Below are 25,840 nucleotides of genomic sequence, written 5' to 3' on the forward strand. Positions count from 1 at the left end.
TCTAACGACGCTAGTGATCATATGATTTGGCGTATTGAATCGCTTTTATTTCTTCCAGGAGCGGAACGATCCTTAGGGCTAAAAGTATCGCAACGGCTTGACAAGTACCCAAGAGCCGTTTATCGCTTGAGGCTAACACATTGCCACAATCCGTTTTAGCAGTTTCAAGTTCATCACTAACAAATAAACACACTGCTTACAAAATCCATCTTCTCGACACATTAACAGAGACACTTCTAGATATTGAACAAAATAACATGACCCGGGAATGTTACAAAAAGAAACCTACAGCACTATATCGCATGATCGATTGAGAAAACAGTACTTATATACAGCCAAAGTATGCTCCGACAACGTATGTATCACTGTCCCCTCTGTAGTGACTCTGGCACTTTGGGGCAGCACAAGAAAATCTATCAATGAACAACCACGCCTGCCGGGGAGAGTGATCGGCGGAGTCGAACTGTCCAGGCCACCGCGCACAGAGAAAAACGAAAAGCATAATAATAATTAAAGAAACATTAGAGGCTCCAGAAAACGGAGGCTCCTCCAAGCTGAGAAGGGCGGAGAAGTCGGAGCACATCCAGGGCGTTAATGGCCAGCGGCTGATAGCGGCTCAAGATGTTGGGGCACGATACCCTAGGCGCCTCCAGGTCAACCGAGTACAGCGCCAGGCACGTCGTCATCTCGGATTCGAGGTGCTCCATCAGGACGTGTCGGGCCCTGCTCGGAAATGGGGAAACAAAAAATGGCCAGGCTGGTTAAGCCAAGAATGCGTTGCATATTGCGCGAGTTGGGGCCCAGCTTTTCCTCCGGCTGTCGTGACGTCACGTCACGTGGTTGCGCTAAAGGTCAATGGTGGCTGCCCGGCCGCGCCCAAGGGCTGAACTGAGTGATTGCAATATGCAACGCATAAAAATAGAAGCAACTTAATAACAAACATAGCAAACTTAAAAGACAATAGACCCACATATGAGACGCGCAGCAATGAACAATGGCTCATACCCTCAATGGTGGCTGCCCGGCCGCGCCCAAGGGCTGAACTGAGTGATTGCAATATGCAACGCATAAAAAGCATTCATTGGGAGGAGGCGTCGCCCCTGGAGCTCCTATAGCTGAGCACGGGGCAGAAAACACGCGGGAGCAAATATTCGAAACATGATCAGGCATACGTCCACTGCAGAAACAAAATGCGTAGACGGCTCAGCGCACGGCACTGGAATGCCTTCAACAATGCTCGGCACATTCGCCCAGACCGGAATGTAGGAACTGTTCACCTTTCAGATGCGCAGGGTTCAAAGCTTATAGGAGCATTATAACTGGTCAGCGATCGAGATGGGCAAGACATGTTCGAAGCAGTGGTGGAAAGAGCACAGGGAAGAGATTGAGTCAAGGTGGTTACAAGCACAGGTAACTTTACATTAGAGATAATGAGACTTTAACTAAGAAAAAGAAACAAAGTAGAGACAGACAAAAAGATGTACTGCAATGGATTAACTTGAACTTGATTGGCTCAAACGGTGTCGCTAACTATTTGTCGCTGCCCCATTGAAAAGGGAATCAGAATTTTAAAAAAACGCGATCAGTCATCATCGACGAGTGTACTTGTTTTCATTGTCGTCCCGATGAAGAGGAGCCCCCCCCGTTGATTTCCGAAGCGAGCGCTTAGGAGGCAGAGGAACTGGCGGTAGCGTTATAGCCATCACGACAAGACCACAACACTTGGAGTGCGTCGTAGTTCTGACAGACTCTCAGACGGGATGCAGGAATTTTTCCAGGGCCAAAATTTCCCACGGCGCACATCACATTCTGAGTGGAGCGCGCCAGCTCTCACCGTATACATACAAATCGTGTGGACTCCGGGACGCGAGTCCTTGCGCGACAATCAGCAGACGCACGCCTGCACGCCCGAGCGCATGCGCACCGGAAGTCGCGAGAGGGTCAACGCCGAGCAGCTCCACGCCGAGCTCGTACCATTGACCTTGTTACGTTTTGCCTACGACGCGCGGTATAGCCGGCGCGGATGCAACGGACATTTTGGCCCGTTGAGCGCTGCCTCAACGCCTCCCCGCCAAGCGCGTCCAGGCATGTTTCGATGCCACGTGTATTCGTGTGTGCGTGTGTGTGTGTGTGCATGTTGGTGCCCACGCTTGTCAAAGCGCGGCAGCCGGGGAGAGGAGCTCCCCAAGTGTGAAGCAAGGAGGTCTGACCGGCGCCGGCTCGGCGGATGCGTCACTACACTCGTCTCAACATGTCTCTCAGCATGTCCGTGCCTCGCCGTCACGTGGCCTCGTCCCGTGACGTTCCTTCTTGCCCTCAACTCCGAGAGTATAAAAGCAGCTGCCCCCGGACACCAGGAGAGGCGCTCCGATTTCTTCTGTTGAGTAACGTGCTCTCCCGTCTCTCCACTTCGGTCGACCTGACCGGCCGCTCTTTTGCGATGCTAGAATAAACAAGTTGTTCTTTAGCAGTCGACTCATGCTTTGCTCGGACCTTCGGATGCTTCCAGTTGTGCCCCAGGCCGTCAGGCCAACGCTACCCTTGGGGCTTGCGACCCATTTGCAACAACTCGTGCCAGCGGTGCGATTGCAATAAAGGGTGTCAGCGCTGAGATTCCAACAACCGCTACACGCACATCCTACGACACTGTCGCCTTTCTCGACAAACACTGCAACAACCTCATGGTGCTCTCATGCGAGAAGAAGCAGTGGTATTACGGAAGCTCCAAACAAACGCATATCCACACTCGAGTCTTTGCCACGCCGTACACCTTGCGGTGTGCTCTTGTAAATTCCCACACTGAGATCTGGTGTGTTGCGATCGCAGCCCACCCCACCCCACGGAAATTGGAGGCGCGCAGGGCTGTCCAGCTCCGGGTCGGCAGCTCGACCTGGCCAGCCGAGCGAGAAGGGCAGCTAAGGCTAAGGTCTCCTGGACTGAGGGAAGCACCTACTGCTACGCGGAGGAGCTACGAACGCTCGCGTGCTCTTTTGCATAATGTTTATTCTTTACCTCTCTCTGTATGCACTTGTCGAAACGGCGGCTCCAGGATCGCGATTTCCTCATTCGCACCCTGTCAATCGGGAGTAATCTGAAGCGCCTTTGAATGGTTACAATGCGTTTTAAGATTCATGAAAGAGAAATACATTTTTAACCAGACGAGAGTAACGCGAAGCTGCAAATGAAAACTCTTAGTGGTTTCGCATATAGAAAGATAGCTTCGCAGCGCACGCAAAATTCACCCTTGTCGGGGTATCGAACCCGGCACCATCGTCTTTCCGGAGAGGTCATACTACCAACTCAGCCAACCAGGATGCATGCAGACCGCATATTCAAGTAGAATTAATCGACAAATCGAAGCTGGGGCAGAGCATACGGCAGTTCTCCAGAAGCCCGCAAGGTGGATGAATATACATGAAAGCGAAAATTGTAATACCTGCACCGGACTGTAGCTCAAAGCTACAAAGAGAACACATACGAGCTTCTCAGAAGTGAAGCTTCCCAGTGGGAGCAACAACAACAAAAAAAAAAATGGCCAGGCTTAGCTTGGTTAAGCCAAGAATGCGTTGCATATTGCGCGAGTTGGGGCCCAGCTTTTCCTCCGGCTGCCGTGACGTCACGTCACGTGGTTGCGCTAAAGGTCAATGGTGGCTGCCCGGCCGCGCCCAAGTGTTGAACTGAGTGATTGCAATGAATGCATGACGAATTCCTGACGATCGTGAAATGAAAACCCGATGGCATGGCGACAACGGTTTGCCGACGACGTGATGAGGAGAGTCACATATCACAGTCACGGGTATTGCGCGAGTTGGGGCCCAGCTTTTCCTCCGGCTGTCGTGACGTCACGTCACGTGGTTGCGCTAAAGGTCAATGGTGGCTGCCCGGCCGCGCCCAAGGGCTGAACTGAGTGATTGCAATATGCAACGCATAAAAGTTTCTCCTAGTGTGGGCTGCGGTTCCATTTCTGATTTTTGAGACGACATTCGGAAATCGAAGATTATACTTTTACATTATGCGAACAAAATTGGGCCAACAAGTGTGACGAAATGGAGGGGAGCATGCACCTCTCCAAGACGTGGAACATCCTCCGGCATTTGTTGGACCCTGCAAGCTCGAAAACTCAATCCGGTATAAGATTGGCAAAAGCTAGGCACGCGTTCGTAGGGAACGATGATTATTTTCATGAAGAAATTAATTGAGACGTTGGTGGTCGCGAAAGACGATCGCGAACTCCACTACCCGACTACGGTGGAGCGCCTAACGAGGCGTTGGACGCCCCCATCACAGAAGCGGAAGTGCGAGCAGAGATTGTAAGACTCAGAACGAAGTCGGCTCCAGGCCCTGACGGGGTAACGAACAAAATGCTCAGAAACTTAGACGATGATTCCATTAGCTATCTAACGAAGTACATGCAGGAATGTTGGGAAAAAGGCGAGCTCCCACAACAGTGGAAGACGGCAAGCATTACTTTAATACCAAAACCCGGGAAGCCTCCGCAATTGGAAAACTTACGGCCAATTTCCTTTACTTCATGCGTGGGGAAATTGATGGAGCACGTCGTCCAGACCAGACTGATGGGCTTCATGGAGCAGGGCGATCTGTGGCCACATGAGATGGTCGGGTTCCGACCTCAATTGTGTACGCAGGACGTCATGCTCCAAATCAAACATGATATAATAGACTCAAGGTCTAAAGATGCAAAAGCAATTCTGGGACTGGACCTCACGAAGGCTTTTGACAACGTAAATCATGAGGCGGTCCTTGAAGGGCTGAACAAGATTAATGTAGGTAGCAGGACATATCCATACATCAGGGACTTCCTGACGGGAAGAACTGCTTGCATGAGGTTCCAAACGCTGGAATCCCCCACAATTAAGCTAGGGAGTAAGGGTACGCCCCAAGGATCAGTGCTGTCTCCCCTACTCTTCAACGTGGCTATGCGAGAACTCCCCGAGCAATTGGCAAAGCTCGAGGGATTAAAATTTAGTATATATGCGGATGATATCACCCTCTGGGTCAACCGGGGAAGTGATTCAGCCGTCGAAAGCCTGCTCCAGGCCGCCACCGACATCATAGTCGATTACGCGGCCGAGAGAGGCCTAGCATGCTCGCCGCAGAAATCAGAATTGTTTATATACAATCCGAAACACTTAAGGTGCAAGGCACCATCGGAGATCAAAATTAAGGTGGCGGGTAAAGAGGCACCAATAGTAGAGCAAATTAGAATCTTGGGCCTGATTCTCCAGTCGCACGGCTACAATGGCGAGACCCTCAAGAGGCTGCAGAATCACGCATTACAGACCCTGAGCCTAATTAGGCGGGTGGCCAGCAAAGGCCGAGGGCTAAAGGAAAAAAAATTATTTAAGCTGATACAGGCGTACATATTCAGCCGGGTGAGCTATGCAACGCCATATCTCGATTTGAAAGTGGTGGAAAGAGAAAAGATTGATTCTCTAATGAGAAAATGCGTAAAACGAGCGCTGGGACTGCCCATGTGTACATCAACAGAGAGACTGATGGCTCTAGGAGTGCACAACACATGGGCAGAACTGGCGGAAGCGGTGCGAATCTCTCAAATTGAGAGACTTAGCACCACGAAGACAGGAAGAGCCATATTGGCCAAAGTTGGAATAAACCCGGACAGAGGCCCCACCCAAAAGGTGGAAGTAGATAGGGAAATTAGAAAAAATCTGATTATCCCCCCTCTGCCAAAAAACATGCACCCGGAACATAACAAAGACAGGAGGCATAAACGAGCCGAAGCATTAAAAATTAGATTCGGTAATATCTCGGAGCATGAGGTGGCCTATGTAGACGCGGCGGGAGGTAGCGGCAGTTTTACGGTGGCAACGGCCGTCAGCGGCCGGGGTATTCCCGTGACTGCTGTCACTCTGCGCGGGCGCAACATAGAAGTTGCCGAGGAAATTGCGATCGCATTAGCTTGCGCTGGAACGGACGCGAAATTTGTGATCAGTGACAGCAAAACTGCCATACAAAATTTTAGCAAGGGAAGGATCTCGCCCTTAGCGGCCAGAATCCTAGGCCAGAGAAAGCTAGATAGAAAAATTCAAATAATTTGGACTCCGGCGCATGAAGCCGTCCCCGGCAACGAGGCGGCCCACGAGCTGGCTCGAGATCTCTACCGCCGAGCCGCTACGGGGCCCCTCGATGACCGAGGGAGCGGAGAGCGCATGCTAAAATATGGGGAGATCACGCAGCATTATAGATTGGCTCGTAGACTGGTATTAAACAACAACAACCCAAAATTAAACAACAGACAAGCAGTCGCGTGGAGACGACTACAAACTTATACATATCCACACCCGGTTATGGCGAACCACATGTTCCCCGAGGCCAGGAGCGATAAATGTAATCTTTGTGGGGCGAGAGGGACCCTCGACCACATAATATGGGAATGTCCGTACTCTCCCGGGGGAACGCACAAAATAGATAGTAGAGACACCTGGGAGACCCTGCTGCGCAGCTCGGACCCTGAGCTCCAGCTCCGGCTCGTCCAACTGGCCGAAGAGGCTGCTGGGACCCAAGACCTCCCAGCCTGCATCTGAGGCGGCGGCACTCGCCCCCTGACCTGTGCGTCGGGGGGTGGGTAGATCACCTTTTTCCGTTGGACATTAAAGTTTATTCTATCTATCTATCTCCTAGTGTGGGGATCAAACCCAACCCGCGATCGAACTGCAGCTAGCCGCCTGGTCAGATCACATGGTCGAACGACTGCACCGGAAAGGCGTTCGTCTAGGGGTCGAACCGGCGACCAACGAATTTCGGGAAGCAGCCGACCTGAACACCTGACTTCAATATACTATAGGCTATGCTTATCGCCTCTTTTCTGGGCATGCTGAAATGCATTTTTCTGCTTGTTTTGTACACTTTGCCTTTTCATTTCTTCAACATTTCTCTTATTTGCGTTTTCGTTTGATTTGTACGTGTGTTTCTTTCTTTTTACGGTTCCGTCCATTGTGAGCGCTGAATTCAACAGGAAAATGAATCAAAATTAATTTAAGGGCTTTCTTCAGTGTCCCTTTAAAAATTGGCAGTGGCTAGCTCGGCTATGCCAGGGTATACGTTGCGAAAGCTAAACCATAGCATGGTTAGCCGTGGTTAATCTTGATTGCAAGTCCAGGTTAGTCTGGTTATGCTGCGGTGTTTAGCCAGTCGTTCGGCGCGCTGTTCGTCTGTTTCCTGGACGATTCGTTTCCTCTTCTTGTTCTGATGTCCATTACAGGCCTCCTCCCGTTTATCAGAATTGTCGCCGTCCATACTGCCGCCTCAACTGTGGTTGCGGCGCACGCGAGCTCTCCTTTTCAATCCTCGGACATGTTATCAGGCATGCGACGCAGCTGGCGAAGCAAGCGGAGGTGAGCGCAACGACGAGGAACGCACTGCGACGTCATACCAAACGGTGGCGGCGGAAAGGCGCGGCGCTGCGCAGCGGCGGAACACCTGTGGCTCGGTGCTACTAGTAGCGCATGCGCGGTAGTCACTAGGGAGCGAGAGAGAGAAATATCCGCGGCGAGGCGCGCGTTGTGACGTCATGTGCCTCCTCGGAGCACCGCCCCGGCGAAATCGCAAGTTCACGGCCAGTAAAGCTTTCGCTTTAAAAGCGCAGCCCTTGCAAGAAGGAAGCGGCAAACACTTGCGCACGCAGAGGACCCCGAGCCTTGCGTTGCGCAGCTGTGAGCGGCGCTTACTTGCGAAGGAAGGTCTCCTGCGTGTCGAAGGCGAAGAAGCTGCTTTCCGAGCTGGCGTACCAGGCGGGCGCGTCGGGAATGAACGCCACGTGGCTTTGGAGGCAGGCGAGCTGCGCCGGGACCACGGACCACGAGTAGCACGGCTCGCCCGGCACGTGCACGTGACGGGGCCACGAGGAGCGGCCAGGCTTGGTCGGCGGCGCGGCACTCGAGGCGTTGCCGACAGGGCGCGCGTCGGCAGCCAGACGGAAGCGCACGGCACCGGCCAGCAGCGACACGCAGCGTGCCTGAGCGAGACGTCACCTCTCCCCCCTGAGAATCCAGTTTATCGGAGGATAGAGGCGTACAGTCGCGATCAATTTGAAGGTGATCGCTCGAGCGGCGACCAAAACTAGGAGCAGCGCCATGTTACGTCATCACTGTCGGTCAAGAGGGAAACATCAGATAGCTCCCCTCTCTCACTTTTGGTGTTCTCTGAAAAGCTGTCACTCCCGTCACTGTTCACGGCATAACCTGCGAATTCATTTTGATTGCGTTATGAGCTTTTGCACAGAGGCGTCATTGTTAGCCAAGATATGCATGAGGAAGCGACGCACACAGATCATTGTCATGAAAGGGAAACAAACACAAAAATGTGGCTAGTTCGTCTTGGGGGTTATGGTTGCAGCCTGGAAGAGCATAATAGGGGAAGAAGGCAGCGCAATTTTTATCTTCGCAGTTCCGAAATCGGCCGCTATGCTGCTTGGAAGGCCCGCCGGTCGATGCTCGCGCGATCACCTTCAAATTGATCGCGACTGTACTTGCGCCGTTGGCACCGTCGCCGTCGTGATGTCACGGTGTCCACGCGCATGCAAGGCCGGCGCGTGGAGGTTTACGTCTCCCGCATAGCGTTCCTGAAGAAATAAGCATACCCTCTACAGCACAGAGTTTCTCACTATATTAACAAGATGGAAATCTGGCGCTGCTGCACTGTGGTATGCATGGGAATGCCGGCATATTGTGACTTCGGATTGGCATCGTTCTCGGAGGGCCAGGCAAGCACCGTTCCGTCTGTCACAATGATTCATTTTCTAGTAAAACAGCACGCAAAAGCTGTTTTAGGTTTATTATTACAAAAAAATATGTTTTGTTTAACCGTGAGAACTTGTAATTGCATGTACAATTGTGATACGCCAAAAGTATCCGCGGGCCGCTAAGGTTGCAGGTCAGACGACAAGATTCGCGCTCGCTTTGAAACAGGCTTTCGTCTATTCTTGCTTTTCTTCGCTTGGTCATCCATTGTAGATGAGTAAAGACGTGATATGCATGAATGGAAACATCTTATGAAAATTTTACTTTAAGAATGCGTTATTTGTGTAGCCATATCCACGTTTTAGAGGAAGCCTCTTACAACACCAGCCAACACAAGCCTCGCAGACACGTATACCGTCATTCCCATGACGGCACGGCGCCCCTTAAGAAACTCCCATAGACGTAGGCGCCATATTTACCTCTAGGTGTTATAGTGAGAAACTCGATGGTCTTCAGTGACGCGAGAGACTCCCAGTGCATTTGGCTGCGAAAACGACGAGGCCCAAGTGGGTGCACCATAGAGTAATATAGCCAAGTGGGTGAATCATAGAGCAATATAGCCAGCGGTAGGAGATGTCACTCCCGTCGGCCCCTGCGGCCGTCTTTCGCTCTCAGTGCACCTATAGTGGACTCGGTGAAACACAACCTCCTCCAAAATGGCTGCCACGACCCTGCATGTCTAGGAGGCCATGACTTCCTTTTGACTTTTTGTGACCACTGACATTGCATGCGTCATCGAGTGATATTATGCAGGCCCTTGCACCGCTGTTTACCATTGCGACGACAAACGCACGAAGCTCTTTTTTTATTGAAATTCATATTCGTTGCATTTCAAGCAGTACTTAGCGCAATATTCATGCAAACTGTTAATGAGGAAGTAGAGCTTTATCCTTAGTGATGTCGTACTTCCATAATTCACATGAAAAGAAGTATCGTAAATAAATATTGCAAAATGTTCCTTCATAGCAATGAGTTTGCAGGGCGACCCAGAACACGAAAACAGCAGATAAAGGATTTATTGCAGCAAAATTATGAGAAAAGTGGCAGACGCATGAAAAAGGGAAGAAACTGCGAAATGCGACTAATGAAGGATGCCGGGAAATTAACGGCGTGATGGCAATAAAGATTAATACATGCATAACAACGCACAAAAACGTGCTAGAAATGTCCAGGTTACAAGAACTACACAAACAAGCCAGCCGTTAATTTGCTCGGAATGTTTTTTTTCTCTCGAAGGAATAAATATGACGCTGTTTTTTTTTTGCACTTATTTCTAGGGGAGGAGTATACCGCTACTTTCTAGGGACTCTTTTCCAGGGTTGGCACACCTGGCTCGATCTGCACCTTGCCAAGTGAGGAGTGCGTGCGCTGGAGATAGCGTTAAAGCAAACTAGGCTGATCCTGAAACTCGCGTGATGAGAAGTGGACCGAATCCGGAGACAGCGTAATCCGTGGTCACGTGGCGGGGTTCTTCCGCGCCTTGCCGGCGGGCACACAATCACTACGCCGCAAAATATGTTGCAAACGAAGGAAAAAAACATTTAAAGCATTTATTTACCCGCTTCCCAAATGTCCCGGTTTCCATATTCCTTCAAACATTTGCGTTGAATGTGTATACTTCTTTTTTAGGCTCTGCCAAATCTAATTGCAGCTATACTTTAGGGACACGCACAAAGTGTCTGGATCCCAAGTGAAGGGAAGCGTAGCAGGGGGCGACAGAAAGTTAGGTGGGCGGATGAGATTAAGAAGTTTGCAGGGACGGCATGGCCACAATTAGTACATGACCGGGGTTGTTGGAGAAGTATGGGAGAGGCCTTTGCACTGCAGTGGGCGTAACCAGGCTGATGATGATGACAAAGTATCTCCCCTCACCGTGGCATTGGGATGGATGAACCTGATGGCCGGCTGGGAGAAGAATGCTTTTACACCGCGGAACGTAAGCGTGGGGCGCTTCTGGCTGCCGTAGGGAAACAGGGGCATCAGAGGCGCGGTGACGCACTTCCTTTCCGGTACAGGCAGGTGGGTCTCAAGCACAAACAGGCTCAGGGGTGTCAACAGGGCGTCCAGGAGTTCAGCTGCGCAAAAGTATGGAACTATTTACCCATCTATGGGACTAAAAGAAGCACGTATAATTTCTATACACTATAGCCAAAGGCTATTTCTTTTTTTTTTTTTTCGGGAGCCCCGAAGCTTTAGCTTGGGGCCTACACCGACTTCCATATTCAAATACATGTAAAATGCGGGAAGGCTTTCATGAAACAACCGCCGGAACGATTTGACTAATATATGTCACATTTGAGAGACAAAGGCGAATTGTAGCGACCCCAGCAAACAGAATATATATTTAAGGCCTCCATTCTCTTTACGAGAACTGGCGAATATTGGCAAACTAAAAAAAATAGAGGCAAGGAAGCGCAAGAATTCGTAATTTCCCGAAAACAGACATCGACCCTCTGCTACTTGCATGTGTTAGACAATGCCAAATGTTAGACTATGCCAAGCGGATAAAAGCGATACCGGAGATACCCGTGTAAGGGCTGCACTTCTAGGATTATTGTTATTTTTTTGCGATTTGGAAATTGGCAATTGAGGTTTGCCTAACAGAAGCGTGACCACTGATAGCCATAGAGTTAGTGCACGATCTATAGAGGAAATGGCGAAAAACATAGCGACCGCTAGGGCCCCGCCATGTTGACCCCTCTCATTTTCGCAACGCTAAACATATTCCAAATGTGTTGCAAGGACGAGCATTTGACGTGGAGAATGTGCGAAGTTCCTTCCGTAGGATGCGTTTTCAGGTGTCTGAGCTAGATGGCGCCACCACGCCGAAGGGGTGTCTCAGGATCGCGCTAGTTGCTCGCTTCGCTTGAATCCCATCTGGTCGTCTGCGCCTGCGCAACTTCACAGACACAGAGCGGCAACATGGCCGCGACATTGCGGTTACCGATTTCAATGCATGGACACTGTGGGGATCTTTTCCTCTGGAGTTGTTCAGACTAATTCTATGCTGATAGCCAAACATCAGTGGCCTTATACAATGCCTGAAATTCCTCAAGTTCTTGCCGTCAGTAACTTTTTTTCTCCTGCTCTTTGTTGCCCCTTCTTACTGCACGTTTACGCAGTATTATATGTACAAAGCGGAATCAACAATGTGGAATCAAGGGACTAGCATGCACACAGGGCGAGAATTGTCTTGCGATCATGAAAGCCGTCGGTGAAAGAATAGGCTGTCCCATTTCTGACGACGACATTGATGTTGTACACCGCGTCCCAACGAGGTCGGGAACGGGCAATAAGAACATTATTGCTCGGTTCTGCTCAAGGACTAAGAAGCAGGATTTTGTTTCTAAGGCACGAAAGGCTCGCCTAAATTCTAAAGATCTCGGCTTCGCAGGGCCGAATCATGTTCCTATTTATATTAATGATCACCTGACCAGAGAAAACAAAGTGCTGTTTGCGAAGGCTCAATCCCTGAAAAGGGAAAAGGGATGGCAATTTCTATGGACCGAGAATTGCCAAATAAAAGCAAGAAAGACAAGCGACAGTCGAGTATTTCGTATCTTGTCAGAGGGTGATTTATCGGTCTTCCGGTAGTTGTAGGAGGGTCTGAATATTAACCTATTTTGTTGCGCTTGATAATGTCATCTTATTTTTCGACTGAAGAACTTAAATCTTTTTTTAGGAACCCATGCCTATCTGCTATTCACTTTAACGCTCGAAGTCTAAAAAAACACCATGATGAAATCCACAACTTTTTAGCATCTTTAGACCACACATTTTCTCTCATCTGCATTTCTGAAACGTGGCTTTCAGATGCAGATAATGATTTATTTGGCTTTCCCTCTTATGCTTCGGAGTATTGCTACCGCCCTCATCAAAGCTACGGAGGGGTCGCTGTTTTTATATCTTCAAATGTGCGTTACAAACGAAGACATGATATATCATTTTCAATGCCAAACTGTGAAGCTGTGTGGATCGAACTGGAAGATGCGAACCAGACAATTGTCGGTTGCCTGTATCGCTCACCTTCAACTTCCATATCTGCTTTTTGCAATGACCTGAACGGTATACTTGGTAACTTGTCTTCAGAAAAGAACAATGTTGTGCTTCTTGGTGACATTAACATCAATCTTCTGGATGACTGCAGCTCTGCTACTACTGCCTACACTAACTGCCTTCATGGATTTGGCTTCGAATCATTGGTTTCGCTTCCAACTAGATGTAATTTAGGGGCTTCGGCCACCTTAATAGATCACATATTTTCCAACCTTATGTGCCCTCCAGTTTGCGGTATACTTGAAATTAACATCACTGACCATTTTCCTGTCTTTTTTAAACTTCCTTATCAATTACATAAACCTTGTCATGAATTCTATAAAGCCGTGATTAATAAAGACGACTTCATCGCTCGCGTTGGTGAGCTAAATTGGTGTTCTGTGTTTTCAGAATCAAACGCTGAATTTGCATTTAATGACTTCTCGGACAACATAAAGAAATGTATCGCTAATTCTACAAGCTTTGTAAAATGCAGAAGACATGTCCCAGCTTTACAGAACCCTTGGTTAACCAATGGTCTACTCACTAGCCTACGTAAAAAAGATAACCTGTACCGAAAAGTTAAACACCGCCCTTTTAACATTCGACTCAAAACTCGCTATAAGATCTATTGTAACCTGTTAAACCGTCTGCTCAGGGTAGCCAAAAGAAAATATTATGAATTAAGAATAGCTGAAGCCGGCACAGATACAAAACGGCAGTGGAATGTAATAAATTCCTTCTTGAACCGAAGCCATAAGGCTAAACCAATAAGTACGCTTCATTCATCAGACGGCACGTATGAACAAGCAGATGAAATCGCGAACGCATTTAATGAGTTCTTTTGTGACCATTCCTCTGATCATACCACTGATAATCAACTATCATTTCAACGATGCTTACAATCATTGTACCTATTTCCAACTGGCCCAGATGAAATAGTTAATATCATACAAGATTTAAAGGTTACAGGGGCAGGTCTGGACGAAATCAGTTCTATTAACATTAAATTAGTAGCTCATCTTATCGCTCGCCCGTTATCGCATGTTATCAATTTAATCTTTAAGACTGGAGTATTTCCTAGTCAACTGAAAAAAGCAAAAATTATTCCAGTATTTAAAAAGGGTGACCGCTCCTACATTTCTAATTATCGCCCTATTGCAATTCTTCCTTTCTGTAGCAAGATTATCGAAAAAGGTCTTGAAAAACGCTTAACTAAGTACTTCTCAAAATTTAACATTCTTTCGCCAAATCAATTCGGCTTCAGGGTAGGATCCTCGACTGATTGTGCTATACTTTCTTTCACGGATAAAATAAAAGGCGCTATAGATGCCGGTTTCTACGCAGGATCAATTTTTATCGACTTATCCAAAGCATTTGAATCAATAAACCACGTCATCTTACTTACTAAACTACGAGCAGTAGGCATCGATGGCCCAGCATTAGCACTTATAAAAAGTTACCTAACAGATAGACAACAAGCTGTGTATTTTAGTTCCTCACTTTCTAATTTCAGAATAACCAATAAAGGGGTTCCGCAGGGGTCTGTACTTGGCCCGCTACTATTCCTGCTTTATATAAATGATTTACCCGGTTGTTTAACAGAAACTGAGGCCTTTCTTTACGCCGATGACACTACATTACTTGCTACCGATCGTTCACTAACTTCCCTGACTACTAAGCTAAACACTGATCTGAAAAATATTTTAACGTGGTGCCAGCTTAACTCGCTAAGCATAAATCCTACCAAAACGTCTTTTATGCTTTTTCATTCGAATCACAGGACACCAGAGTTCATTCCCACTGTCAACCTAAACTCTCTTAACATCAGTGCAGTTAATGAATGCTCATTTCTTGGAATAATTCTTGACTCAAACTTAAAATTTACGAAGCATATCGCCTATTTAAAGCGCAAAATTTCTCCCGGTATTAGAATTTTACTTAAATCTAGATATTATTTTAGCAAACCAACATTGCTGACCTTGTATTATTCTTTTATTCACAGCCATCTTAATTATTGCATTACAGCATGGGGTAACACATATCCAACTCATATAGCACCACTACAGCATTTGCAGAATCAAGCCATCCGGATATTGTCATTCAGCTCATTCAACTGCAGTGCTTCTGATATGCTTTTCAACCACAGAATACTTTCAGTAAAAAATATTGTTAAATATAAATTAGCCATAACGTTATTTAAGGTAATACGTAATCCTTCTCCAGTAAATATATTTTCTACGGCTACTTTGGTTAACTTGAACCGCACAAGGTTTGCAGCTAACAACAATTTCTTATTACCACTAATACATACTAATTATGGAAAACAATCTGGATACTTCGCAGCAGTATCCACTTGGAACAGCCTCCCATTAAATGTCAAGGACTCTTCTTCTTTGAGTTCCTTCAAGAAAACATTATTCACTTTCCTACTAGATAGCCAAAATAATCCACATATCTAAGCTATTCACCTCACTCCTGCTCATTTCCTTGCCGGTTTTTTTCTTTTTTCTTTAGTTTTCTTATTCTCTCATTTATAGCCTTTATAAGTATTTTGGTTTGTTATGTTGCGAATGCCCTAAACTACTGTTTTATTTGTACGACTAGCTATTGACTTCATGTTACTTTACAGTTTGTACTTATACTTTGAATATTCTTCATCATTGTGACTACTGTATTGCTGTTTTATGCCTTGTATTTTCTTTAATGTATATATTTTCTGTCAGGAGGTCCCCTTTCAGCCACATGCTCTGGGACCTCCTTCTGTATACTTATGTAAACATGTATGTCTCCTCCTTATTAAAGAAATAAACTGAACTGAAAGCACGCGCTTCTGATTACGCTGTTGTAACTGTACAGCCTGCCTAACATTCTGCTCATTCGATCAGCTGGCTTTTTTTTCTTAGTCTGTTCCCGATTTTCTTCCGTTAAGAAAACTGTGTCGAACCACCAACGCCGACTAGCCCAAGAAGTCGTTCTCTATATAACCACATATTGGGCGTGTGGGTTATATTTTTTTTAATGGGGTGTCCCATAGGACATAACATACATGTTTTATATGCGATTCCTATGGTGTTCATATGGGATTATTGTATGTGGGTGTTTGTTTGTTTTTCGATAGGGCAGCATTGCGCCGGCTGTCGAGAAGAGCCATCCACTATAGACCTCAGACTCTGCCCAGGCGGCGCTGCGGAAAAACCTGTCACCAGCGCCCCCATCGCAGACTTGGCGTGAATTGGGTAGTGCGAAAAGAGCTGTCCACAAGCGAAGGTGCATAGGCCACAATGGACCCTCCGCTTTCGGTTGTATTGATGCACGGTTTCCTAAAAATCAAGGAGCTAGAAAGCTTCTTCCGCCCATCCACGCTTCGGAAAGGGAGGAAGCTCAGCAGGGCGAAGTACGCGTACAATATAAAAGAAGTCTCAGCTAGGTGTTATTTCGGCGTGTTGCAGCTCGCAAGTACAGAGAGCATCAGGTTTGTTTATAGGCATAGCAGCATAAAAATCTAAGCATTTCAAATTGGTTCATATTAAAAATGTCCTGAACACAAGACTTATGTATCTCCTATATTTTTATGCATGTTATTACCATAAAGTTTTTTCTCCCAATTATTTACAGAGTAAATCCTTCCATAGCCTTTTTTCAGGACAGCAAACAGAAAACGTTTTCTATGGCAGCAAACAGCGTGCGATCATAACGAAAGTAAGCTTCCTACACTGCCTACGCGACGCATATTTCTTTCTCGCAGGAGCTACAGCATCGCTCAGTACCTTTGAACTTTTCGCAGACGCTTCGAGCAACAAGTGCACAAATAAATGTAAATAAACGCCGCGTTTTCTTTTCTTTTTACACACGTGCGTTACTTCGCAATTACTAATCCAGTACTCCTACAGCAACTTTATTGCTCACATATGAAAAACGCAGTTGAGCAGGCTTAGCACATTGCCAAACCTGCTTGTTGTATCGGCGCAGGACATACAAAATACCGAAAGTAGAAATGAGCTCGTGATACAACGATGCTCTAGAATAGGATTTTGAATTTATAAACGAACCAAAATGTTTGGTTAAACTTACCTGCCAATTCTATCCGTTCCACTTGTTGAGTCAAGCGGAGCCGGACGTCTTGACAGGTGAAAATATCAATCGCACATACACAGGATGGTTCGCAACGTTGTTTTTTTCTGTTGCCAACGAAGTGCCGGCTGCAGATTCTTGAGTTTTTACTTGGTTACCACGGTCCTCCGTGAAGGCTACGCAACACAATTACAGCAGAACAAAAGTGTCGCACTTTCTCATGTGAGCCGCTGTGTTGTGGGGAATGCAAGTAATTCGATTACCCGACAGGTCAAACGGCCCGTATCCAGCGCTCTCGCCTTTCCCCTTCATACGATCGCGACGGAAATCGGTGAAACTGAACGTTGTTATTCAGTCCTTCACGTTCATGGCAGTTTACAACACAACAGTAGCGTCGATTGCGGCGTTTCTTCGTAGCACGCGGAGCTATCGCGGTTGCCGTCGTTTCTGCCATCAGTCTGAAGACAGAGCCAGCAAGCGCTTTGTGGCAGTTCGGCGGCGCGCTTTGCGCAAAACACTCGCAATATGGACCAAAATCTAGTTAAATAGTTGTTTCGCAATCGCTACCTACATAGGCAACTTAGCAAGGGGGTCGGGCTACGCATTACTCAATTACTGCCTCTTCGCACCGGCAGGTGGCGCTATATACGTCTTGCAAAACTCCAGAGTCCGACGTCTATATGGCTGGTTACAGCGTTCTTGCGGACGAGTGACGACCACACCGCGATCAACTCACCGGGCACGAGTCTGGTGGCCGTGCTGTCCACGAGTCCCGACAGGCGGAGGCCGAGGGCCAGGAACATGCCTGGGTTCGCACCCGCCAAAGTGGCCAACGACCTGCTCAGCGGCCTCAGGTCTCTGACTCCGGCGCGCACGTTTAGCATTGACAGACCGGCCATGTTCATGTCGACCAGTGTCCGGTTCAGCGAGCGCGCCTGGGACGCGGTGATGTTCTCGCCAAGAGTCTTCCTAAAGTGAGACCACTCTAGGGAAGGCAGCCAGCGAGTTTTGTTGTACAGGATCATTCGGTGCCGCAGCTCAAACCAGGCGCGTGAGCTTTCTGCGGGAGGACATTGAAAAAAATTCATCGACGATTACGATACTCCCTAATGTTAAATTTGAGCAAAGCTCTATACGTGTTTTCATTTCGCGATATATTGATTGGCACAGACAATATGTCTCGTGGGGCACGTTGCAAGCGGAGCGAAGTGTGGCGCGACTGTCTCGCTAACCGGGAGATCGCGAGAGGCAGCGCGTGAGTGACGCGTGGGCGCGATTCACAGCAGCCGCCGCAGGCAGACCTACGCTCATGCAGCGCTTCGGCGAACAGACGACGCACGCTACTCTGGCGCCCTCTCGTAGCCATCGTCGTCGCAAAGCCCGTCTTGCGCGGCACTACGCTTTTCTTCTCACGCTTTCGCCATGCCCTCCTTCTCCACTTTCCGCCTCATGGTTCCGCTGCGTCCTCCTCCTCTGCTTTCCTCCTCACACTCTCTTCGCAACCGCCTCTTTCACCTACCGCTGCGCTCCGCGTTCACTTTCATTTTTCGCTGTGATCGCTCGCTCGCTTACGAGGGACAACGCCAACGTTCACCGGCGGAACGGGCGCCTAAGAGCTGCGCTCTCAAAAAAAAATATTTGTAGCCATGACGCTAGTAGTTGCCTCCGGTAACTCTAGTGCCGCAAATTATGCCCTTTCCGTATTGAATTCCAGTGGTCTGACGGACACGGACGCTGGGGGGATCGAGGGGTCAAGCGATGTTCTGGGTGTTGTCATAGTCCATCGTATTGTAGAATCTGCCACCTCTTTAGCTCTGGCTGTTCCAGATAGTTGTTAAAGGGCCCCTGAAACAGTTCGGACAAATTTTGTAGACGCGTAGGGTACAGCTAAAGTTAATCATTCGCACCACAATTGGTGTGAAATGTCTCGTGTTAAGAGAGCTACGGAGGATTACAAGTTACCCTCCTCCATAGCCATACATTTTCTCCTCAACTTAGAGAGTCACTATGCTTTTTTTGGCTGATAAATAAGGCATACAACTAAATTCGACAGTATGGCGGAGTTGGAAGTGTGTGTTATGGCAGTCTTAGCTATCGCACGTGGAATTCGTAAACTTTTTGGTACGGAACATCTGGAGGTTCACATCTTCCGTAGGTATGATTTTCTCAGACGATGCTGATAGGCGTTTCAAGTTGAACAACTCGGCCTCCGCAAGGCTATCTGCTGTAGCAACCGGGTAAGCCCTGATGGTTGAGCGACACCAGGGAAAAGCGTTGATCCCAGGCACCCGTACCAGGTCGACATTTTATTCATCTTCAAAGCTTTCTTTCTGGGAAACCGGCGTCGGTTTTCGTTGTAGGTTGACGCTCCTCTCGGGCGGATTACAAATTTTCACTTTCAATAATGAGCTTTACTCGGAGCCGCTGTTCTCCTTCAGAATCACTACACAGCCTTACGCAAGACGACTCGAAAACTCTTCACACGTAGGCGACAGTGCTCAGAGGGTCAAACAGGATTATCGACCTTCACGGTAGCCGGTGCTTGATGCACCACAGGTGAACGCTGGCTGATGGCTTGAGGGCTAAGTGCATTCACAATTTGTAACAAAGGCGCTCGCTTTCATCTTATATCACAGCGCGTCATCTCTGTCTCCTCAGTGCTCATCCGTGACGCAAAAAGCACCGGCGGCTATACGGACAGGCCGATTATCTCCTTTGAATCCCTTAGCATAGTAGAAGCTATAGCCAAAGGTGCATGTGTCAGCACTTAAAAAAAAGAACTTTTAAGATAAATAAAGAGTTTGCACAATTTTTCTATATGTGTCACAGTTTTAACGAATACATTGTTGGCTGCGCTTGGTTGCAGGCCCTCGCTTCGAACAGGGCCGAGTCTCGTCAGCGGGACTAATTTAGTCGCGGAGGCAATCGGCTGCCGCGCTTCGGTCATCTGGGCGGGGCCTCTCCTGCCTTCTTCAGTTGTATCCGACAAACAGCGAGGTGGCAAAAAAAGAAAGCGTGAGAACAATAAGTTTCCCGCCGAGCGACGGCGATCCATTGTTTCTGTTCGTGGGGCCTCACGAGAATTACTAGAATCGTGTCGCCAACAAGCGTCCGTAGCTATTTGAGCACCCTAACGCACAGGAACTGATCTCCGACATGCCCTGAAGCTTTGGCCACACCGCACACGCGACGGGTGTTTATTATTTCGCTCTGAAAACGTGAATCAAGCAAGAGAAGCACGAGCAACAATGAGGAAAGCTACCGCGGACAGCTGCCTCATTTCCAGAGTGCACTTTGCGAGGCCGCCACCAGTGGCGAGTCTGTCGGCGCGCACTCCGCGTATACCATAGAGTTTCTCACTATAACACCTAGAGGGAAATCTGGCGCCACCGTCTATGGGAGTTACTTAAGGGGCGCCGTGCCGTCATGGGAATGACGGTATATGTGTCTGCGAGGCTTGTGTTGGCTGGTGTTGTAAGAGGCTTCGTATGAAACGTGGATATGACTACACAAACAACGAGTTCTTAACGTGAAATCTCCATGAAATGGTTTCATTCACGCAAATTGCATCTCTACTCGCCTACAGTGCATGATGACGAAGGGAAGAAAAGCGAGAACTGGCGACAAACTGTTTCAAAGCTAGCGCAAATCTTGTCCTCTGTACTCCAAATTTAGGTGCCCGCTGATACTTTTGACGTATCATATAATTGTATATGCAATAACAAGTTCTTATAGTTAAACAAAACATGTTTTTGTGTAATAATAAAGCTAAAACATCTTTTACGTGCACTTCTAGTAGAATATGAATCATTGTGACAGACGGAACGGTGCTTGCCTGGCTCTCCGAGAACGATGCCAATCCGAAGTCACAATATACCGGCATACCACAGAGCAGCAGCGCCAGATTTCCCTCTAGGTAATATAGTGAGAAACTCTATGGCGTACACTACCTGTGCGGTATAAAGGTGTCGCTGCAGCGGGCGTACCGGGTTCAGGCGTCGGTTCGAGGGTTGCTGAGGCGGGATTGTAGCGCGCGTGAATGTAGGCGATCCAAGTGCAGAGGCCGTCCGCGGGGTACAATACCGACGCCTGTCGCGGCAACCGCGATCCCACGGTGCACAACAGAGGAGCCGCTCTTCCGGCAGGTGGCGCAGTTGTCTGCACCGCGGTCCGGTTCCTCTGTCTCGGGTACAAAAGGGCCGAACGTTGGGTCAGTTGATGCTCATGTACGATTTCGAGCGTTAAGAAACACGCATAGCAAGACTGGGGCCTGTGTTTGTATACACAGCAGCGTCTTAACTGGCGCGAGCAGACGCGTTCATTGCTCTGCAGAGCGCATGATCGAGTGACCCTCTGCGGCAAAACGTACAGTCGCGGACAGAATATTATGGACCATGAAATCTAAGAAAAAGCTGAATATCTCCGCAACCTCACAACGCAATCTGGTATTTGCATTTTGGACCTCGACTAGAATATGCTAACAACGTTGTCGTGGGCAGTTTTACTGGTTACTGCTACAGTCTGCTCGGGAATTGAACGTTTTCGGAGATCCCGTGGTCCATTTTATTCTGTCCGCGACTGTACGTGCTATTCAGGCGTCGCCGCTCGTGCCTAGTGCATATTGCACGTGCAGTCGGCCGCAAAAGGCTTAGTGGACACGGGTTTCACGGCAAGTGTCAATTTCTGCCCTCCTAGGGGCGACGCTTCTAAATTATGTTTATCATTGTGTATAGCTCTTACAAAGACAATAAACACTAAACAAGCTTATACGGGAAAGTATATTTAAAAATGGCATTTTCGTTATTTCGCGGTAATCGGTTGATCTTGTTTGAACAGCATATGAAAGTCCAAACTTTTTTTTTAGGCATCTGCCGAAGTTTTAGCTCTGGTACATCAAGACGTCATCAATTTGAAATTATTTTTCTTGTATTTGAGCCATTGTGGCTCAGTAAGGGTATTTGAAGGTTGGAAAATTTCAGTGTTTGGCTCTTTTAAGATACAATATATTCTTCCTTACCGACCAAAATTAACTATGCGAAAACAGACGCCACAGAAATTTGAAAAGTTATGTACCCAGCCTTCGCGGGCATCCAGATCTTTTTTCCACAGACCTCGTGTCTGGTTAACTTATGCGAACTAGTGTGCAAGATCATCCACATATAGTGGAAGCATCTGATCTGGTTGCGAAACACTATCTCTCCAGCGTTTCATTTTTATTTGTTGTGAAAATGCGCCTCATATACGCGGATAAGACGAACTCCCAAAGGAACCGCGACCGTGTGTTGTTATCAGAAGTACGTGTTGACTAAATTGATTCACAAAAGTGAATACCTATAGTATTTCTTATGAACGCACATATTCAGCCACAAATCAATGAATGAAACAGATCCAAGACAGAAACCAGGTTAACGAAAAATACATTTATTACACTTGCATGACACAAGCACAAGTGTGCACATTTTTGCGCACTTGTTTAAGTAATTGTTGCTTGTTAAGTAATTGTTTTGTTCTGCAAATTTGTCTACAGTCTCAAATTTGACAATGCACCTACAGCTTGCTAGAAAACTTATTCTGGGCCCTCACGTTGTTGGAAACAAACAACAAAAAATTATCAGAGGTATCCAGGACGTTGTCGGCTGCGTCCTCTGTGAACGCTGCTGGTTCTTCGACTCCAGGGCAGCGTCCTCAGAATCTTTATCGCCCTGCACAGTCCTCTCAAAAAATTTCCTCAATCATTGCTTCTATGGTGTAAAGCCTACAGGTTTCCAAGTTATCGTCGACGGTGGATCTTGTTAAGTTCTTTGGGTAGGTTCCTCATTGCACAGTTGAAAAGAAAAGGGGACAGTAGTGCACCCTGGGGTGTTCTCCTAGTGCCGAGATTGATCAGTGGACTGTTGATACCTCCAATGTTGAAGGTGGCTGTCCGGACCCGAATAAGGGCAATGATGTATCGGTGCGCCCGTGCCCCAACACTCATGTCCGATAGGTTTATAAGTATGGCCTGGTGTCTCACGTTGTCGAATGCTTTAATTGTGCACATCGAGCCCAATGATCATGCCCACTGCGCCTGGGATTCCGGTTTCCACAACGGCCCTTTTGAGCACCCAGATGATGTCTTGTGCGGACACAGCTGGGAGAAAGCCAAAGTGGGTGGGCGGGAATAACTGGTTTTCCTCTTTCGAGACATTAGAGTTACTGTATATGCTACCGCAGGTAGCATATACAGTAACTCTACGAGACATGTACGCGTCGCGCCATCTCTCGGCGGTGGCTGCGCGCCCCACCGTAGCTATGGGAGAGTCCCAGAGGCTCTATCGTAAAATATTAAAATGTCCTCGCAACCTGCGTGCTCGGCGGCAAGCTACTGGAATTTTACCGGAATGTCCCAGTGGGTCTCTAGTATGTATAACCGCGAGTCGTTTTCTAGGATTTCGTTGGTAAGATATATACATATAATTTTGGTGCTGTCCCCATGAAGTTAGGCTGCGGCGGCCGAAAGATGGCACGACGTGCACATGTCCTGACCGGTCGATTTAGGCACCACTGGCCTCCTCGAAGCCCTTGGGTTCAGCGAGAGCAGTGGAAAAGTAAACAAGTCCGCAATAGGGATTAGTAAGAGGCGATTGGAGGATTGGCGGAATAAAAGTAGGGCAATGACAAAAAACGGAGACGTACAAAAGCACAGTTCGCAATAGGGGATCAGAAAATTTGGGCGTGGGAGTTCACACAGCTCGCAATAGGGGATCAGAAAATTTGGTTGTGGGAGTTCATAGTGTTTTTTCTTCTTTTTTTATTGTTTCACCTAAGTAGGACATTAGGCAGTATAATAGCAAGTGCTTGGTGGCGCAACCCACCGCCCCGCTCCAAGGGGACGCTCATAACATCCATCCACCACTCTAACGTCCTGGCCATGTTTCGATGTGGGTGAAATGCAAAAAAAAAAGCGGTTTTTGTGCGAGTCCCAGTTGATCAAAATTATACCGGATTCTACTACTACGACGCGTCTTGTAATCGTATCGTGGTTTTGGCACGTAAAAGCCCAGAATTTACATTATTTAAAATTCATATCGAAAAAGGCGCCAACGCTCAATCGGAGATCGCTATTTCGGCGCTTACCTCCTTTCCTGCTGCGCGTAGCCCGGCAACACAGCGGAAGAGCTTCGACTCGACAGGATGGTGATGGCGCCTTCTTTGACCAGGTACAGCACTTGCACGGCGATGACCAGCTGAACAGTTCGAACGAGGGCATTTCGAGGCCTCGCCGGGAGCAAGAACCGGACCCACGCTGGACGCTGATTCAGCGTTTGCACAACGGCGGCGTCGTCCTCGGCAGCTATTTGCGGTCCTTCACACGTTCGGTCAGTGCTTGCAGGAGTTCCTGTCGACATTTCAGTCTGCTCAGAGCTGTTCTTTGCCACTATGCCTGTTCGCTCACTGCTTGTTCGTCTTCTTCTTTCTTTCGAACAATTCAGTAGAGCAGGCCGTCGTGTGGCAGTGCCGTAATTGTTGGTGCCTCAAAACATGGATCGTACCCACAGGGGTATTGGCCCCGCTGGGTGGATTGAAAAATGTGCCTAATAATATATTAAACGGGGGCAAAGGCGTACATCAAAAACGAAGCATTAGGCAAATCATCATCATCATCATCATCGTCATCCTATTTTATGTCCACTGCAGGACGAAGGCCCTGCGATCTCCAATTACCCATGTCTTGCGTCAACCGATTCCAACTAGCACCCGCGAATTTCCTAATTTCGTCGCACCACCTAGTCTTCTGCCGTTCACTACTGCGCTTCCCTTCTCTTGGCACCCATTCTGTAACCCTAATGGCCCAACGGTTATCTAACCTGCACATTACATGACCTGCCCAGCTCCATTTTTTTTTCTCTTGATGTCAATTAGAATATCGTCTATACCCGTTTGCTCTCTGATAGAAACCACTCCCTTTCTCTCTCTTAACGTTAGGCCTAGCTATTTTCGTTCCATTGCTCATTGCGTGGTCCTTAACTTCTCAAGCTTCTTTGTCAGTCTCCAAGTCAGCACTGGTAAAATGCGCTTTTCAATGATAATGGTAAGCTTCCAGTCAGGCGCTGGCTATGTCTGCCGTATGCGATCCTACAAATTTTTATTCTTCTATGAATTTCCTTCTCATGATCAGGATTCCCTGTGATTAATTGACCTAGGTAAACGTACTCCTTCACAGACTCTAGAGGCTGACTGGTGATCCTGAAATCTTGTTTCCTAGCCCGGTTGTTCATAATCATCTTTGTCTTCTGCATATTAATATTAACCCCACTCTTACCCTCTCCCTGTTAAGGTCCTCAATCATTTGTTGTTACTCGTCCGCAGTGTTGCCGAATAGAACAATGTCATCGGCAAACCGAAGGTCGCTGAGGTATTCGCCGTCGATCCTGACTCCTAAGCCTCCCAGTTTCATAGCTTGAATACTTCTTCCAAGCACGCAGTGGGTAGCATGGAGAGATTGGGTCTCCTTGTCTGTCCTGTTTCTTTATAGGTATCTTCCTACTTTTCTTGTGTAGAATTAAGGTAGCTGTGGAATCTCTGTAGATGTTTTCCAAGATATTTACGTAAGCGGTCTGTACTCCTTGATTACGTAGTGCCTCTACGACTGCTGGTATCTCTACTGAATCAAATGCTTTTTCGTAATCTATGGAAGCCGTGTAGACAAGCTGATTGTACTCTGCGTATTTGTCAATTACCTGATTGATGACATGGATGTTATCCATTGTAGAGTATCCCTGCCTGAAGCCTGCCTGTTCCCTTGCTTGACTAAAGTGCAGTGTTGCCCTTATTCTATCGGACATTATCTTGGTGAGTATTTTATATAATACTGGGAGTAAGCTAATGGGCCTAAAACTTTTCAATTCTGTAACGTTTCCCCTTTTGTGGATTAGTATAATGTTCACATTCTTCCAGTTTTCTGGAACTTT

General features: G+C 47.7%; 1 protein-coding gene across 1 annotated transcript; it reads right to left on the bottom strand.

Annotated features, from left to right (window-relative positions):
* Positions 1-105: 105 nt before the first annotated feature.
* Positions 106-24,339, bottom strand: LOC135913010 (uncharacterized). The gene is made up of 6 exons (XM_065445641.1): positions 24,006-24,339; positions 20,876-21,072; positions 17,626-17,949; positions 10,653-10,855; positions 7,710-7,996; positions 106-723 (listed from the first exon to the last, which is right to left on the bottom strand). The coding sequence occupies exons 1-6, from the start codon at positions 24,275-24,277 to the stop codon at positions 522-524; spliced, it is 1,485 nt and encodes a 494-aa protein (XP_065301713.1). The 5' UTR covers positions 24,278-24,339; the 3' UTR covers positions 106-521.
* Positions 24,340-25,840: the final 1,501 nt, after the last annotated feature.

The sequence above is a fragment of the Dermacentor albipictus genome, chromosome 8 (assembly GCF_038994185.2).
Source record: "Dermacentor albipictus isolate Rhodes 1998 colony chromosome 8, USDA_Dalb.pri_finalv2, whole genome shotgun sequence".
Lineage (NCBI taxonomy): Eukaryota > Metazoa > Arthropoda > Arachnida > Ixodida > Ixodidae > Dermacentor > Dermacentor albipictus.

What these genes read in the sequence shown, in the direction of transcription:
- LOC135913010 (XM_065445641.1), bottom strand. Translation starts at nt 24,277, where the DNA reads ATGTCGACAGGAACTCCTGCAAGCACTGACCGAACGTGTGAAGGACCG. An exon ending in GGCCACCAGACTCGTGCCCG is followed by an intron (nt 10,856 to 17,625) that starts GTGAGTTGATCG and finishes ACTTTTGCGCAG; the next exon opens with CTGAACTCCTGGACGCCCTG. An exon ending in CAGGAGACCTTCCTTCGCAA is followed by an intron (nt 724 to 7,709) that starts GTAAGCGCCGCT and finishes ATTTCCGAGCAG; the next exon opens with GGCCCGACACGTCCTGATGG.